This window comes from Podarcis tiliguerta, assembly GCF_965153285.1.
Source record: "Podarcis tiliguerta genome assembly, chromosome: 2".
In the NCBI taxonomy this organism is placed as follows: Eukaryota; Metazoa; Chordata; class Lepidosauria; order Squamata; family Lacertidae; genus Podarcis; species Podarcis tiliguerta.
This window is the reverse complement of record NC_139535.1, coordinates 29,834,510-29,851,470: the sequence shown is the minus strand read 5'-3', so window position 1 is coordinate 29,851,470 and position 16,961 is coordinate 29,834,510. Positions and strand designations below refer to the sequence as shown.

At 40.9% G+C, this 16,961-nt stretch overlaps 1 protein-coding gene across 2 annotated transcripts in view; it reads right to left on the bottom strand.

The window, feature by feature from the left end:
- Positions 1–4,702: 4,702 nt before the first annotated feature.
- Positions 4,703–16,961, bottom strand: part of GXYLT2 (glucoside xylosyltransferase 2) — a 32,948-nt gene continuing 20,689 nt past the window's right edge. Inside the window, exons 4-8 of one of the 2 annotated variants that reach the window (XR_014507597.1) lie at positions 14,305–14,556; positions 11,798–11,921; positions 10,843–11,015; positions 6,859–10,429; positions 4,703–6,806 (exon numbers count right to left, since the gene is read on the bottom strand). Coding sequence is in view for 1 of the 2 variants with exons in the window: in XM_083426219.1 (XP_083282345.1) it covers positions 10,247–10,429; positions 10,843–11,015; positions 11,798–11,921; positions 14,305–14,556 (732 nt within the window). In the remaining variant the exon portion in view is untranslated. Of the gene's footprint in view, positions 10,430–10,842; positions 11,016–11,797; positions 11,922–14,304; positions 14,557–16,961 lie in introns of both variants that reach the window. The other variant, XM_083426219.1, reaches the window with a different exon arrangement.

The following is a 16,961-nucleotide window of genomic DNA, read 5'->3' as shown; positions in this document are numbered from 1 at the left end:
AGGAGAGAGACAAAATATTAGGCCTACACTTCAAAAACTCAATTGAGATACAAGAGAAAAGGGTGGAAATCTACCGAGATATTCCTAAACAGCTATTGGATCTGAGAGCCACCTATTCAGAATTGGCTAAGTTGTTGAGACTTAACTCAATCCCTTATAGGTGGGAGTTCCCACAAGGACTATCATTTACTTACAAACAGAAGAAGGTTAAAATAAGATTACCAGAGGATCTACAAAAGTTCCAGCACGACCACGGAGAAGATCTCCAAAAAGAAGCAGCAGCCCTTTGGCCTATACTTAAACCAGGACCCACTCTGCCAGCAGGCGGAGGGACGCCTAAACCCTCGGAATTAGAGGAAAAAGAAGATACACCGCTCTAGGTGTAACAGAATAGTTCAGGATGTCTCTGCAGCTACTCAGTTGGAATATAAATGGCGGAAATTCCCCGGAGAAAAGAAGGAAACTGTTTCATATATTGAAGAAAGAACAATTGGATATTATTTGTTTACAAGAAACCCATGTGACCAGGCTCCATAGGAAAGTTTTGGTCAACAAAAGACTAGGCCAAGAGTTTATTTCCTCAGACAAGGTAAAGAAAAGAGGAGTGGTGATTTATGCTAAGGAGAGCCTGATACCTAAATTTTTATTCAAAGATGAATATGGAAGAATTCTGGCAATTGAAATCCAGACCCAAGGAGAAAAAATATTGATACTAGGAATTTATGCTCCAAACGACGGGAAATCAGAATTTTTCAAGAAGCTGCATGAGACGCTGCTGGACTATCTGGACTATGCTAACATCATAATGATGGGAGACATGAATGGAGTGGTGTCTACACATATGGATAAGTCTTATAACCAAAATCTAACATCAGACGGCAGACTGCCTAAAACTTTTTTTGAAATGACTGACAATCTGGATTTGATTGATATATGGAGGACAAAGAACCCCCTAGGTAAAGAAGGAACTTTCTTCTCTGAGGCCCACCTGTCCTGGTCAAGGATCGATCAAATCTGGACCTCCAGGGGGCTGGCACCCAAGACTAAAAAGGTGGAAATCTGCCCAAAAACATGCTCCGACCACAACGCTCTGAAATTAGATCTCAGACTTACTCAAACCGGTTCCTTCAGATGGAGAATGAATGACACTCTTTTAAGAGATCAAGAGATTGTGAAAAAGGCCCAAAAAACATTAAAGGACTATTTTGAGATAAATTTGAATACTACAGTAGAAAAAAGAACGATCTGGGACGCAAGCAAAGCTGTCATGAGGGGGTTTCTGATACAACAGAATACAATTAAGAAGAAGCTCTGGAATGGAAAGAAAGATAAAATACTGGAGAAAATACATCAAGGAGAGAAAAAATTGAGAACTAAACCAAAGTCAAAGGATCTGTTGAGAGAAATTAAATTCCATCAAGCAGAATATTCAAAATTGATTAATCAGGAGATTGAATGGAAAATAAAACAGATGAAGCAAAGATCCTTTGAATCAGCAAATAAATGTGGAAAGCTGCTAGCTTGGCAGCTGAAAAAAAGACAAAAGTTGAATACAGTTACAAATCTAGAGATCGAAGGAAGAACGGTGCAGAAACCAGAGGAAATTAGGAAGTGCTTCCACAGATATTTTAAAGAACTTTATGTACAGGGGCCTCAGAAAGAATCAGAGATAGATCATTTTTTAAAGACAAATGGACTACCAAAAATAACTCAAGATAAAAGATCAATCTTGAACTCTACAATAACCACCCAGGAAATTGAAAGTGCCATTCAGAACATGCAACTAGGCAAATCTCCAGGCCCGGATGGGCTTACCTCCAAATACTACAAGACTTTGAAAGACTATTTAACACAACCCTTGTTGGAGGTATGCAATCAGATCATGGATGGGAAGAGGGCACCAGAAACGTGGAAAGAAGCGTTCATCACATTGATACCTAAGATAGAATCTGAAAAGACTCAACTCAAGAACTACCGCCCCATCTCACTCCTGAATGTGGATTACAAAATATTTGCAGACATTTTGGCAAGTAGACTTAAAAAAGTTTTAATTGAAGTAATTCACAAAGACCAAGCAGGCTTTCTCCCTGGTAGACATTTATATGAGAATACCAGAAACATCATCGATATTTTGGAACTTTTACAAACTAACAGGAACACAAGGGCGGTGTTAATTTTTGTTGATGCGGAGAAAGCATTTGACAATATATCTTGGATGTTCATGAAGAAAAACTTGGAAGGGATGGGAGTGGGGCGGGGGTTTGAAAATGGGTTACGAGCAATTTATTCAGAGCAAAAGGCCAAATTAATAGTGAACAATGTGGTGACGGAGGAGTTCAAAATTGAAAAAGGGACACGACAAGGGTGCCCTCTATCCCCTCTTTTATTCATTTCAGTCCTGGAGGTGCTATTGAACATGATAAGGGAGGACCGGCTGGTACAAGGGATAGAGGTCGGAGTGAAACAATATAAACTTAAAGCTTTTGCAGATGACCTAGTTTTGACATTGCAGGAGCCAGAATCCAGTACAAAAAGAGTTCTTGAACTTATATCTGAGTTTGGTCAGGTGGCGGGGTTTAAGTTGAACAAACAAAAAACCAAGGTTTTGACCAAGAATTTGACACTTACAGAAACAGAGGGGTTTCAGAGAGAAACAGAATTAAATGTGGTAAAGAAAGTGAAATACCTAGGGATCTATTTGTCTTCCAAAAATTTGAATTTATTTAAGGACAATTATGAAAAATGCTGGTTGGAAGTAAAGAAGGATTTAGAAATTTGGTCAAGATTGAAACTTTCCTTGTTGGGAAGGATTGCAGCAATTAAAATGAATGTATTGCCGAAAATGTTATTCTTGTTTCAAACCCTACAGATCGTGGACAGAGAGGAATGTTTTGGAAAATGGCAGAAGGATATATCTAAGTTTGTCTGGCAGGGCAAAAAGCCCCGAATAAAGTATAAAATATTAACTGATTCAAAAGAAAGAGGGGGGTTTGCCCTGCCGGATTTGAGGTTGTACTATGAAGCTGCAGCCTTCTGCTGGCTGAAAGATTGGTTTTTGCTAGAAAACACCGACGTCCTAGATCTGGAAGGTTTTGATAATGCATTTGGTTGGCATGCATATCTATGGTATGACAAGGTTAAAGTTCACAAATTGTTTAAAAGCCATATTGTCAGAAAAGCGATTTTTGCAGTCTGGATGAAATATAAAGACTTATTAGAGAGTAAAACACCGAGGTGGCTATCACCGGTGGAGGCCAAAGCTCGAAAAAGACCCAATATGGAGGCCTATTGGCCGAAATATTGGGAATTAATTGAAAAAATTGGAGACGGTTGGAAGTTGCAGAGCCAGGACAAATTAAAAAACAAGGTGCGAGATTGGTTACATTATGCTCAAATTCAAGAGGTTTTTAAAATGGATAAAAAGGTTGGTTTCCAGGAGGGGAAATCGAAACTAGAGACAGAATTGTTAGAACCAAAGACCAAGATTTTATCTAGAATGTATAACTTGCTGCTTATGTGGAACACACAGGATGAGACAGTTAAATCTGCTATGATAAAATGGGCACAGGATGTTGGACATAATATTATGTTTGAAGACTGGGAAAGGTTATGGAACACCGGAATGAAATTCACGGCATCTAGTGCCTTGAAGGAAAACATTATGAAAATGATATACCGGTGGTACATGACCCCAGTCAGGCTAGCCAAGATGCATCACCTGTCTGACAACAAATGTTGGAAGTGTAAGGAAGCAGAGGGGACTTTCTTCCATCTCTGGTGGACCTGCCCAAAAGTGAAGGCCTTCTGGGAAATGATTTATAATGAATTGAAAAAGGTATTTAGGTATACCTTTCCTAAGAAACCAGAGGCCTTCCTGTTGGGCATGGTGGACCAGAAAATGTCAAAGAAAGATAGAACTTTGTTTATGTACGCTAGCACAGCAGCAAGAATACTCATTGCAAAGAGTTGGAAGACACAAGATTTGCCCACGCTGGAGGACTGGCAGACGCAGTTGATGGACTACATGGAGATAGCTGAACTGACCGGCAGAATCCGAGATTTGGATAAAGAAACAATTGAGGAGGACTGGGGAAAATTTAAAGATTATCTGAAAAAATATTATAAGCTGTATGAATCCTAAGAAAGTGCATGATTAGGAAACGTTAAGCTTCTGCGAATATGATTAAGTAAATGGTAAAATTAGTGACAAAAGAGAAAAGGAGACAATTTAAATTGAATATGTTATGTTTATTTTAAAGGTATTGAAATTGAGATATAATATATTGTATTTGGATACATAACATTCGAAAGTTACAACAAGGTATGAAATAAGGTAACAAAATGCTGACATTGTTAATGCAAAGAACGCAGAATCGGAAGGGGTGGGGAAGTCCAAGTTTTATTTTGTTTTTGTTGTTAAAAAAGAGAAAATTTGTTTCTTGTAACTACTTTATTTGTTTATAAACCTATAAAATTATGGAAAGAAACGCAATAAAAAAATTTATAAAAAAACAAAAACAAAACAACAAAACACTTTCATGTCTTATATTTCAGGTAACGACTAAAATCAAGAATTAGGTCCCATTTTAAAAGGGAGTATCTGGATAGGACAATTTTATGTTTGCATACACATAGGCAGCCTGATTATTGGAAGACTTAATTTTCTTTCCTAGGGGAAAAAAGAGGCTATTCAAATATGAGGTTTGCTCAAAAGTTCATTTAATTACACGGTAAGCCTAAAATTGCATATGACTTAGAAATGCACTGTAATCATCTCCTTAGGAGATATAAAAATTTGGTGCACTTGTCAAATACAAATATACAAGACACTCAAGTAGCATGACACTGATTGCAATTCCTTATAGACATACCTTATGCAACTATACATACACAAAGCAATTAGCATTTTTTGCTTTCCACTGAAATCTGTATCGTTTTTCCACATGCAATCATATCGCTACATAAGACCAGGGTTCTATTGGATTGATCAACCTTGGCAGAATTTTTTAAAAAACACCTTGAATATTTCAGTTCTGCTCAACTACTATTCTTGAGTAAATTATTTCAAATAATTTGTGCTTACAAAGTTTATGCTAGACTTCATGACTGGACTTCCCAATTCCTAAGCATATTACCTATGGACTGTAGGGGTTATTTTTATGTAAAGTGTTGAGGCGGCACAGTTATTAAGGTGCTGTGTTTTACACCAGGGAAAATGGGAAGGCAGCAGTTTTTGCTTGGCAAACCTCCATCAACTCGTACTTGGGGGTTTGGAATCCAGCGAGGTCATAGAGTCTAGCAACTGGAGGAATGCCACCCAGATCAAGGTAGCTAGTTATGAACTAGCTTAATGCTAAATAGCTTCTTTTGCCCTCGACAGGATCTCTTGAGCTTGAATGGCCAAACCCTTTGAAATAAGGTTTGGGCAGTTGCTGAAATCATAAGCATATTTGCAGCTTGACAGCACAATTAGGCACATCTAAGCTTGAAAGCAAGAACCACGCCTAACTCTGCCCAAGACTGGACAGTGGCTCCAACTTAATTAAATCTGCATACATAAGGATGCTTAGGGTTGTATGTTCAATTATTTCCATAGGTAATATTTAAAGAGTGCAAGGCTATATTATATTGTTTGCGCCACATGCTAACATACTGGTTTGTCGTTTTTTTCACCTGGAGGTGTGCAGTGTGAATGTGTAAAGTAAGGCTATTGATCTGTCTAGCCTCGTGCCACCTATTCTGACTGACAGTTCTTCAAGGCGTCACCTGTGATCCTTTTAGCTTAAGATGCGGGGAGTTGATCGTGAGATATTCTGCACATAAAATATGTGCTCACTGCTGAGCACTTAGCATTTTGCTGCTCACTCACTGACTGCATTTAATGCACAGTGAACTCATCATATCATGAATGGCTCATGGCTAGGTAGGTGAATCAATCAGACTGGCTTCATCACAAGCCCATCCGCAACAAGGTTGGAATAGATGCATGCATTTGCTGCAAATATTTTAAAACTGTGACCTTTTCTGGATTGGTTTAGTAAGCATTCTGATAACACCTCCTCCTTCTAAATCACAATAGGTGGAAAACACGCTTCTGGCAATATTATTCTAGTTCAGAATATAGCAATACTACATGGGGATGAGGAAGAGGTTTATACAGTTGTACCTTGGTTCTCTAACGCCTTGTGACCTGAACATTTTGGCTCCCAAACACCGCAAACCCAGAAGTGTTCCGGTTTGCAAACGTTTTCCGGTAGCTGAACGCCCGACGCAGCTTCCAATTGAGTGCAGGAAGCTCCTACAGCCAATCAGATGCCGTACCTAGTTTTTGAACGTTTTCGGAAGTCGCTGGAATGGATTCCATTCGAGAACTAAGGTACAACTGTATATGTCCAGTATTTTATAATAAGTGAAGCACTTTTCAAAGAAATCAGCAATGAGTATGGCATAATGTTAATAAAAGTTTTTCAAAAACAAACTATTGTTAAAAACGGAAATGTGATATAGTGCCATAAATTGCAGCAAAGTATAAATTACTATGCGGAAAAGTAAACATTTATATAATAGTTTTTTTAATATATATATAAAAAACTCCTTAAGAACTTTAGCGGCTACACCCTCCCAACCCAAATAAAATGCATATGGAAAACAATTTCTTTTGCATAATTTCATTAATATTGTGCAGCATGGTTTTTAATGTTAAACCAAATCCTTCATATACCAAAGGCAGACATTGGAGAAAATATGCTTCCTTGTAAAAAACAAAAACGAAAAAAATACAAAACAACTTTGCAGCTTCTGAAAATCTATCAAGCACCAGGAGTGAGAATGCTTTCTTCTGCAACAGGGGCAGGGGACTTGTTGCCAGCCAGATATTGGTGGCTCCAACTCCTATCAGCCCCAGCCAGCATTATCAATGGTCAGGGTTAATGGGAGTTGTAGTCCAACGGTTTCTGGAGGGTCACACCCATCCCTGTTCCACACCCAACTCAAGCCCTTTGCTTCCTTCATTACGTAACCTACCCCTTTTACTTTACCATAATCATGAAATGGGAACTCGATATTTGAATACACGAAAAGGATTTAAACGTTTGACTCTGAAAGCAGAAGGCCTATGACCAGCATTCGTTACCAAATTTCAGCAGAAGTTTCATACCTGTCCTCCTCTCCAGAGTCCGAGATCAGATTACCACACACATTTGTCAGACTGGCCTGAATCAAATGCTAGGTTTGTGTATGTAGCAGTTACTTGCACTACACTTCTCCCTCTGTGTTGTAGACCATTTTACCTGAAACATGGCAGGCTTCAGAATTTTCAGAACACACTGAAGGTCTTTTCAGAGCTTGAAACATGGACATGCTCTCAGGTGTCACACAGAAATCTTAAAAGATACGTAGGGTGACAGGAACCCCTTTCACAAAGAAACTGCACATAATCAGAATTTGTTCTGAAACCATACGCTACATCGGACATCTCTAAAAGACACCTGCGTAGTAACCTGAGGTTGTATTCAATGTAGCGCTATGGTGAACGTTCCATCACTGGAAGGATTTTTCATTGCATGACGGAACATCGTCTACCTAAATCTGTTCTGAAGGGCTCTTCAACCTTCAGGAGAAGGTTTGGGGGTGGCACAGAGTATGCATGGGGGTGGCTGAGGGGAGAATTACGGCAGACATTCTGTCAGTTCTTCAAATTCTACAGGTGGAACAGTACAATCCCATTTCTGTCAAAGACAGCATTCTGCGTTTTCACTCAGAAATGGGGCTGTTATTGCACTGCAAGCCTTCACTTCTGCTTCATAGGTACAGCTGTATTCACCTGTTGCCAAGAAGGTGAGGCACAATCTGTCACAGACATAAGCGTGCTGAAGCCCATCGAGATTAATGAATGTAGGAACACTTAACTCCGTGTTGCATCATGACCAGAGTCCCATGTCACCTTAACAACTAGCTAATCAGACTTCCCATTTGGTCCTTTATATACAATCTTACCTACATGTGGCAAGGAAATAGCACCAACAGTGCCTGCTATTCTCATTAGTGGTGTAAACACTGGCAGAGAGAGAAAGTAAGTTATTATTTCTCCCATGGGAGGCAATAAATACTATGAAATGATAAGAGATGGTGCTGGAACAACACTGCTACTTATTATAACAGTGTCGTATACTGCAATATCAACACTGTCCATTCATTTACCACTGTTGGTGCTGTAGTCATAGAAATGCTCCTCTTTGCACCATTGAAGTTTGCATCGGCTAGTGCAGGTGGTTGAGCCAGAGACTTACCAATGCCGGTGATGCTTTAAACAAAATGGCTGCATATATGTGACCCTGAAAATGGCTTGCTCACCTTCTCCAGGTCTGAATGAGCCTTGAGATGTGCATAGGCAGGGCGGCAATGCCGACTGACTAGCTGTACTGCACTGTGCCACTGCAGCAACTTCCACATGGACAACACTTTGTATAGATGAATCTATTCTACTGCCTTTTTATTCTACCATTTGTTCTCATTTGTTACCCACACACAGGAACTTCCTACACAGGATCCCCTGTGTGCAAGAAAGAACGGTGGAGCAGCTCCTTATTTATTTTGTGTAGCAGAAGTCATTAACAGTTTTCTGTGCATGGAAGACTGCTTGTATTCAAAATCAATGAGACACTATATATTTATACAGTACCCATAATATACTTTTGAGGACAAATGTGTCTCTGGGGGAGTGGGGTCTTGGGCATGCAAAAGCAACCACAAGCAGGTGGTCTTGGCTCTCTAAACTTGGTGCCATAGCAATTAGTAGGCATTTGCTATTAGCAGCAGAAAAACAGATCCAAGTCCTCAGGCCTAGACAAGTATGAAATCTACTTACAGCTTACTTTAAAAAACCCCAAAGGCAAAACCATCAGCCTGTTTCAAGATCTGTTACTAACCTAACATCTCTCCCACTCCACCCCTAATTTTTGTACAGTTCATAAACTGCCCCTTATACAGCCACACTGAATTTCAAATGCACAGGAGTTGAGCAAGGGTTTTATGCATCTTCAATTCACCCATTGGGGCTTGCAGAGAAGATGTTCCAAGTGGCTTGTGACCTCTAACTACAATCTACCAAGTGCACTTCTGCAGCAGCAAGTTCCCCTGTTGCTGTAGAGAAGATAGATAGCTCTGTCTCAAATGTAACAGTGCAATGTAAACGTACAGCCAGGATGAATTTCCCTCAGTTTCATGTTTGGTTCAAAGGAAGCAGCCTACACACTGATCCTAATTAATGCTCAGTTGATAGACTGTTGTTATGGTATGGTTATTGCCGCAAAACTGTTTCCCTGTAGCTGGCTCTGGTGCTAGTCTGTTAACTTAACAAACTTTAGCATTTCATGGGTACTTCCTACACTAGCTTTGGTAACCACAATGGAGGAAAGATGTTTGTGAGGGAAGTATCAAGGTCCAAAATACTGATAAGATCTAGGACAAGCATGGGGAACCTTTGGCTCTCCAGATCTTCCTGAACCAAAACTCCCTTCAGCCCCAGCAAGCATGGCCAATGGTCAGGGATGATGGGAGTTGTGGTTCAGCAACATCCGCAAGGCCAAAGGTTCCCCACACATCTTAGGAAGTAAAGAGATAAGAGCAACGAGTTCATTACATGAGGAAAAGTTAATGCATTTCCTTCCTCTGCCACTGTAAAACTTAAGTGATACCTGTAAACGTAGTCAACAGAATTTCTTTCAAGTAAAAGTAATGACTTTGAAGAAGAAAGTGACCTTCTCACAGAAATTCAGGGTTCACCCAATATCTGTCTCTATCTACTTCAAGGCATTCATTTTCCTGGGCAGCTGAAATTTAAATTTTTTTTTACCTCATAAACATTAACATTTAGTTTTATATTATGAAATGGGACACGTCCAGACTCGGTGCTTTAGCAATCGATTGCAGAAAAATCCCGACATCTTCCAGTGAAATTCCTAGACTTTCACCCATGTCCACTCTCATTATCATCAACCTCGTGAACTGTATGTGTACACCATTAAAACCAAGCCAATAAACGAACACCCCAACTAGCACTTTTGCTCAAGCTGCAAACTGTGTGACAGCACAGGCCTATACATGCCAACTCTGAAGTAAGCCCCACTGAGTTAGGTTGGACTTGCTCCCAGGGAAGTGTGTATAGGATTGCAGCCTAAAATAGCCTAATGTCCCTTAGGAGGACTGGATAAGAATATGAAAACTGTATTAAAATATATTGCTGCGCTTATAATCTGAAGTTGGCTCCAACATTAACGATCACCCGGCTTTCGTAGACTTTCTTCATGGTTCTTTCGATTTGTTTCAGAAAAACCTGAGGAATTCGCCCACATAAAGTGTGTACAGTATCAAGAAATTTTGACTGGAGAGGGTAGTACATTGATTGGAAGAAATTGTCTTCAAAGGGAAACTAAAGAACAAAAGAAAAAGAATTAAAGAAAAAGGATTAAAAGACAGACAAGTGATAATCATTGCTTTGCTGAGTTTTTCCTATAAATTTTAACGTGGAGGCAGGGAGTTTGACTGTCAAGACACGCTGTGGTACAATGCAGTGGTAAGCTGGTAATATTATATGCTAGAAGGAAATGAATGAAATGGCTAGAAGGAAATTTAGAAAAAATGAATGAGCAATCTATACAGGCCATAACCTAGGTGGAACAGAAACATGATCTACATTTGGGGAAGTTACACAACTATTCCACTTAGATAAATAAGGGGTCTTTCGAACTACTGGTGGGGGTGAGGTGGAGAACAGAACCTGAGCAGGGGATCACATGTGAGAACATGGCATGAGACTGTCTCCCTGGGCGGGGCAACACTTACATCACGTATCACTTCATAGAGTGCTTTGAAAGTAGGCTGTTTGTCATCGTGGTAGACACCTCTGTTCCCATGCAGAATAGAAACGCCTTCTTCCTCTGCTCCTTTACAGTTACTGCCATACATGCAATGATCTGGTCGATAGTTCCATTGGCAAGGAAACAGATAGAGACACTCTAGAAAGCCCAATTTGAGCAAAGAAGGAGGGGGGGGGGAGAATGACAACAATTACTAATCAACATCTAGAAATTGGCAAAACACACAAAACCTTCAAAATGTTACCAGAAATTCTGAAATAAGGAAAGCTACACAATCTGGAAACGAATCATGTGTCTGCTATTCCTGGCATGTCCAACAGGTAGGTCGTGATCACTGGATGTCTCTGGTAGATCACTGGCTCCCCCCAAAGCAGCTCAAGAAGTTTGGCTCCCCTAAAAAAGCTCAACATTTTTGCCCTGCACCCCCAAAAGACGGGGCTTTCCTCCCCCCTAAAAAAAGCCCTACAACTTTGACCTGAACCCCTAAAAAATGGGCCTTCCTGAAAAAAGCTCAATAATTTTGACCTGACCCCCCAAAAAGGGGGTAGATCACTTCCTGGCCCTACTCACACAGCAAGATGGTCATTCCAGGGCCCTTCCTTTCTCTATAGTACCATGGCAATATTTTGCCTTTGGGCTTGAGCCATGCAACAGCTCACAGCTCACAGCATGAAGTGGGTGAGGGGGATTTATTTATTTAATAAATTAATTTAATTATTTAATGCAAGTGATTGTCTATCACTTTCCATCAATAAAACAATCACAATCTGTTCTCATCCACAGGATTGGCAGCACAGGCCAATGAGGCAGAGTCTATACACACCACCCTGTCACATATTCCAACGAGACATAATAATAATAATAATAATAATAATAATAATCTACACATGTCTATAATATAGAGTCTGTGCACCGTGTACCTGGATTAAAGTAAAAAATGATGTTGAGCAAGTCCTGGTCTCCCCATGTTATGTAGTTTTTGTACTTTTGGTATAAAGGGTACAACATCTCCTCCCATGTCAAGCCTGTCGGTATCATGCTGTTCTGAAAGGCAGGAATAAACAATAAAGAAAGAAAAGTGGAAACCAGCAGAAATCACAGCAGGAGGAAGGCGTAGCAGCGCTGAGCAGCAACCTTTCTCACTGTTCCTGGAACCAAACAGCACAGAAAGGAAGAATTGCCCTTCAAGCTGGAACAGGGAGCCAGCGAAGGGGAACCGTGTAGACTGCCAGCATGCAAGCTCTCCCTTCAGATAATGTGATTCCATATCCTCGACTGACCATTCATTTGGCTGACCCTGAAAGGCCATCAAATCCAAAAGCGCTCAGAAGCGTGGATTCGAACCTCCTTTTTCTGTGCCCCAAGTGGTATCATGATTTGCATGCATGCAATTAAAGAAAACATGAAGCAACAGAGCTTGAACACAATACACTTGCTTACTCTTATTATGTCAACATTTGCATTTACCATTTCATAGAGAAGAAAGTTGGCTCAAAGCCAGAGAGGCTCAGCAGGTGGTCCCTACTGGGTCCTGGAAAAAGCCTCCAGAGCAGCTCTGCTATTTTAATGTAGCTTTAATCATTTTACAGGAAGATGCCATAGCTCAGTGGCAAAACATGTACTTTTCATGAAGGGCTAGATTTAATCTCGCATCTCCAGTTGAAAGAACTGAATAAGGGGTGTTATGAAAGGTCACTGCCAGTCTGAGCAAATACTGGATTTAGAAGTGTAAAGTTGGGAGGGTCATCTAGTCAATAATAAGAATAAGAATAAGAATAATTAATTTATTTATACCCCGCCCATCTGGCTGGGCTTACCCAGCCACTCTGGGCGGCTTCCATCAAAATATTAAAATACCACAATAAATAAAACATTAAAAGCCTCCCTAAATGCAGGAATCTCAGCTAAAGCTGCTATGACAGATGGCCACCCAACCTCTGCTTTAAAACCTCCAAGGAAGGAGAGTCCACCACTTTTCCAAAGGAGTATGTGTTAGGATATTTCCGTTCCACCTTAAAAGGGAGCAGGCTTTGAGTCTGCGTATTTCCTGTTTTCACAGGATGTTTATGTTGTGTCTTTGCTTTCGTTTCTGCGTATTTCCTGTTTTCACAGGATGTTTATGTTGTGTCTTTGCTTTCGTTTCTCTCTCTCTGCCGGAACTCTCTCAAGCAGGCAGTCATGGTTTTCTTTGTTTTGACCAACGCTGAATAAACTTCTATATAATGCTCTCCTGACTGCATCTTTCGCTGTGTGCATATCTGCTGATAAGAGCGTGCATCGGCTCTAGAATGTGGAAAGCTATTTCTAGAGCTCCTGTCGCTAACTGCTGATACTGCTTGTCTGTGGGAGATCGATGGGCGTCCGGAGACGACGTGGAGTCAAGATGGACTATGTCTCCCTGGCAGTATCCCAACAGTATGTTCCCTGGTTGATCCTGATGGATAAACAGCTTGACCTGGTATAAGGCAGGTTCCTATGATCCCCAGTACTAAGGTCACATCTGAGGGTTCTGCAATCTTTTGGGGGACGGTTTGCATCCATGGATGAACCCTGAAGTCCTCTGAGATGATGGTAGGAACATTGCCTGAAGAATATGCAGAGTTGTATGCAACTAAGTCATTGCACACATGGAACGACTTCAAAGACCGTGACTTCCTCCCTCTCCCACTGCACCATGCCCCAAGCTGCCCCAGAGGTTTGGGGAACCCTAGATTAGATTTGGAGGGTGAGGTGCAGAAGGGAGCAGAGGGAGGGGAAGTTCTGTGGCACACTCAGAAATCACCACACATGCAACAATTTAATTGGATAGTGCCCATTCTTAATCCAGCGGGCAGGAAGATGTGAAATGCACCAGCAGTAGTGACAAAGGCGCACCAGTGATGTCTTCAGTGTGACAGCATTTGAAGACCTACAGTGACAAGCCTCTCAAGTTAACTATCATTTGGGTATGCTACTCTGGGCCAATTTGAGAAGCCAGTGGACTGATTCTGTCAGTCAAAGCGCATTCCTTGGAAAACAACAATCCAAGCCGGTTTTTCAGTCAGTGGGAAATCATTTGTCTAAAACCGTGAGGAAGTTTTATACACGCAGGAGTGGAAACCAATCTGTTAAGTAGTGGGTGAACATATCAGACGACACAGCGATTCTTCAAACAGCTCTTGTTTATTCACAGGCCAGAACAGAACTGAACTGAACTGAAGGGTTCAGTCAGCCTGCTTATATAGAGCTCCAGTACAACGTAACAGTAACCATTTTCTAAAACTATCCAATCACTGAACGTCACTTTCGATCCCTTATTTGCATAACTATCTACAGTATCCCCCTGCTGGCCCAGGGTGAGAACTTCAGTACATAACACAATCCCCAGTTGATGTGGGAGAGAAAAGTGTTTCTGAAACAAAACAAACAAATCAAAAGCCATTCTTACCTTGAACTGGGCATTCCTAATACGGGTTAAATTCATCAGCATGACTCCAGAATTTACCCCAGTCACTCCGTAATATGGGTGGCGAGCAAACCGACTGTACCACCCAATCTTTGGTATTTCGTGTTCTGGAGCCATGGCGGCCAGCTGCGTGGAATTGAATGCTCCCAGGAAGCCCCAGATGTCATCAATGGGTCGCAAAAATAGGACATCTGTGTCCACATACAGAAGGGAATCTACGTCTTTTAAAATCGTCTTTGGGGTTGGAAGGTAATGGGTGTAGGGAAAAACAAACAGGCATCAAAGTCAGGAAGGCCAGAAGACAGATTACAGGCCAAGAACTCATTCACTCTGTGTATACATGCAAGACACAAAAGAACATACCATTTTGATCCAAATTCCTGCTCGGTATAGAGACATTCAATATTAATAAGCTCCTCAGGGTCAGCTGGATGTAGTGAGCCAACTACTATGTTCTGGTGCTCAAGAGAATTAGGGAGCATGAGAAGATGGTGGAATGAGGGGTTTGCCACAGGGAACGTTTCTTGATTTTCATTTGAAGCATTTCTTATAGTTTGGTTTTAAAAATAACTAACAAGAAATAATAAAAGTAAATCTCACATCATGAAGCTTCATAGCAACAAAATCAATATAAACAACAAAACACGTTTTTAAAAATTTGCTAAAAGGACAAGACTAGTTTAAGTTTGTACTGACAGACGATGGGGCCAACTCATATAACCAGGTAACAGCTTGGCTGCACAGTGGGTTTTTAAATGGTGGTCCTCATTTCAGGCAAGGGAAAGACCACCCTGTGGAGAGGCACATTTGTGATAAAGATTTTCATGCTTTCAGGCTGCCTTCTGATAATTGCCACTGCCTGCCTGATCACATGAATTACTCCAAAAAAAAAAGAACCTTGCTAAACGGCCAGAATCCACAGTGTGGTCTGAATGTAGAATTAGCAAAAAAATAAAAATAAAAATAAAATAATTATTTGAACATATTCAGAACTCTGGTCCATCTACGCAGCTCTGTCTACTCTGACTGGCAGTGGCCAGTGGCTTTTCAAAGTAACGTTTGAAGTGCTGGAAATGAGATAAGATTGATGCACGAGTTACCTGGATATCTCGAAAGGGATAGTAACAATCAGGCTGTTGATTCTTGTTCACAGTGCGCCCTCTTGTGGACACTTGGTTCTGTACGTATCCATTCATAATTTCAGTAATTGCATTATTAAAAAAAAAAACTTGTGTGGGGAGGTTTCAATATTTCTTCAAAAGCAGTGGAGTGTCTCTTTCCCATTTTACTTTCCTTCTCTCCTAATGATGCAGAAAACCCCTCCCTTTGTTTGCCTTCTTTCCCACAAAACTCTTTTATTCGATGGCCAGCAGAATGGCTCAGGTGTGGGAAGAAACCGTGGTTGAAATTCCCACTCTGTGCAGTGCACATGGCGGTGTTGGGGAAGTCTCCCACTCTTCCCCAGACCTGCAACAGGGAGAGTGGATGTACCATGTACATCACCTTGGAAGAAGAGAATGCGACACATAACAAACCCGTGCGCTTTTAAATTGGCATAAAAATGGCATGCCTCAAAGTGCGTGGCCACATTTACTTTGCTAAAAAGACACTCGTGGGACATATTCAGCAGAGGAAAAGCCTTGACTGTCATTAGATTACCCTTGAGGTCTCAGTATTTGAATTTTGAATTTAATAAGTGCATTTTCCACTTCTGCAATTAGGTGCTCAAGATATTATTGCCCAAAGCTTCCAAGCATGAAAGTGGGGGCAGGGCAGGGAGAAAAGGGTGGGAATAAACAAAAATAAGTAATCGGTACTTTGGCTCTTAAATAAAATTAATATCTGTTTTATTGGAAGATACAGACCAGGCATGTCCAACGCCCAAGAGACTGCAATCTACTCCCAGTATAAAAAAACTGGCAGTGGCCTACCCATTGTCATTGGAGGGAGGAGGAGTGTGCGTAGGGCAGGTGGATTGCCCAGGGTTATTGAGTTTTTTGGGGGGGAAGACTGCACAGTGTTTTTAAGCTTTTCTCCATAACTTTTTGTACACGATAAGGATCCAGAGATCTACCAGGTTTTGCCAGGGATCAAACGGTAGATCGCGATCTACTGGTTGGACATCCCTGATACAGACTATCGGAATGCATCAATAAATAATTTAGACAACCCATTCTGGAGAAAATATTCCAGCCTATTTAATGGATATGGAGAGGCATTTTTGGTTTTTTTAAAAAAAACTTTGCTTTATCTTTGGCTTTGTTTTTGATCTGCGGCACATGCTCCACAACTGGTAGAGTAAGTTAGTGTTCTGTACAGCAGACACTTCTACAGAAAAGCTGCAATTAAGACAATGTGCTTTACTCCACTTATGACAATGGTGTCACTTCTGCGGCACAATTCTGAACACAAATTGCGCTTCTTTCACAGCTTTCCCCACACCCTCATTATTTTGCACAGATTCTTTCCCAGTCTCTCCAACACATACGTATTGTTGCAGCAGAATCTAGAAAACTTCTAGCAAAGTCACGACTGCCATTTATTGTGGCCTCTCCAGTATCACCATTCCCCGCCCCGTTTTAAACGCACCAACATCTGAGACTAGTCAAATATCGTTGGATGAACTTTAAGGCTAGGCA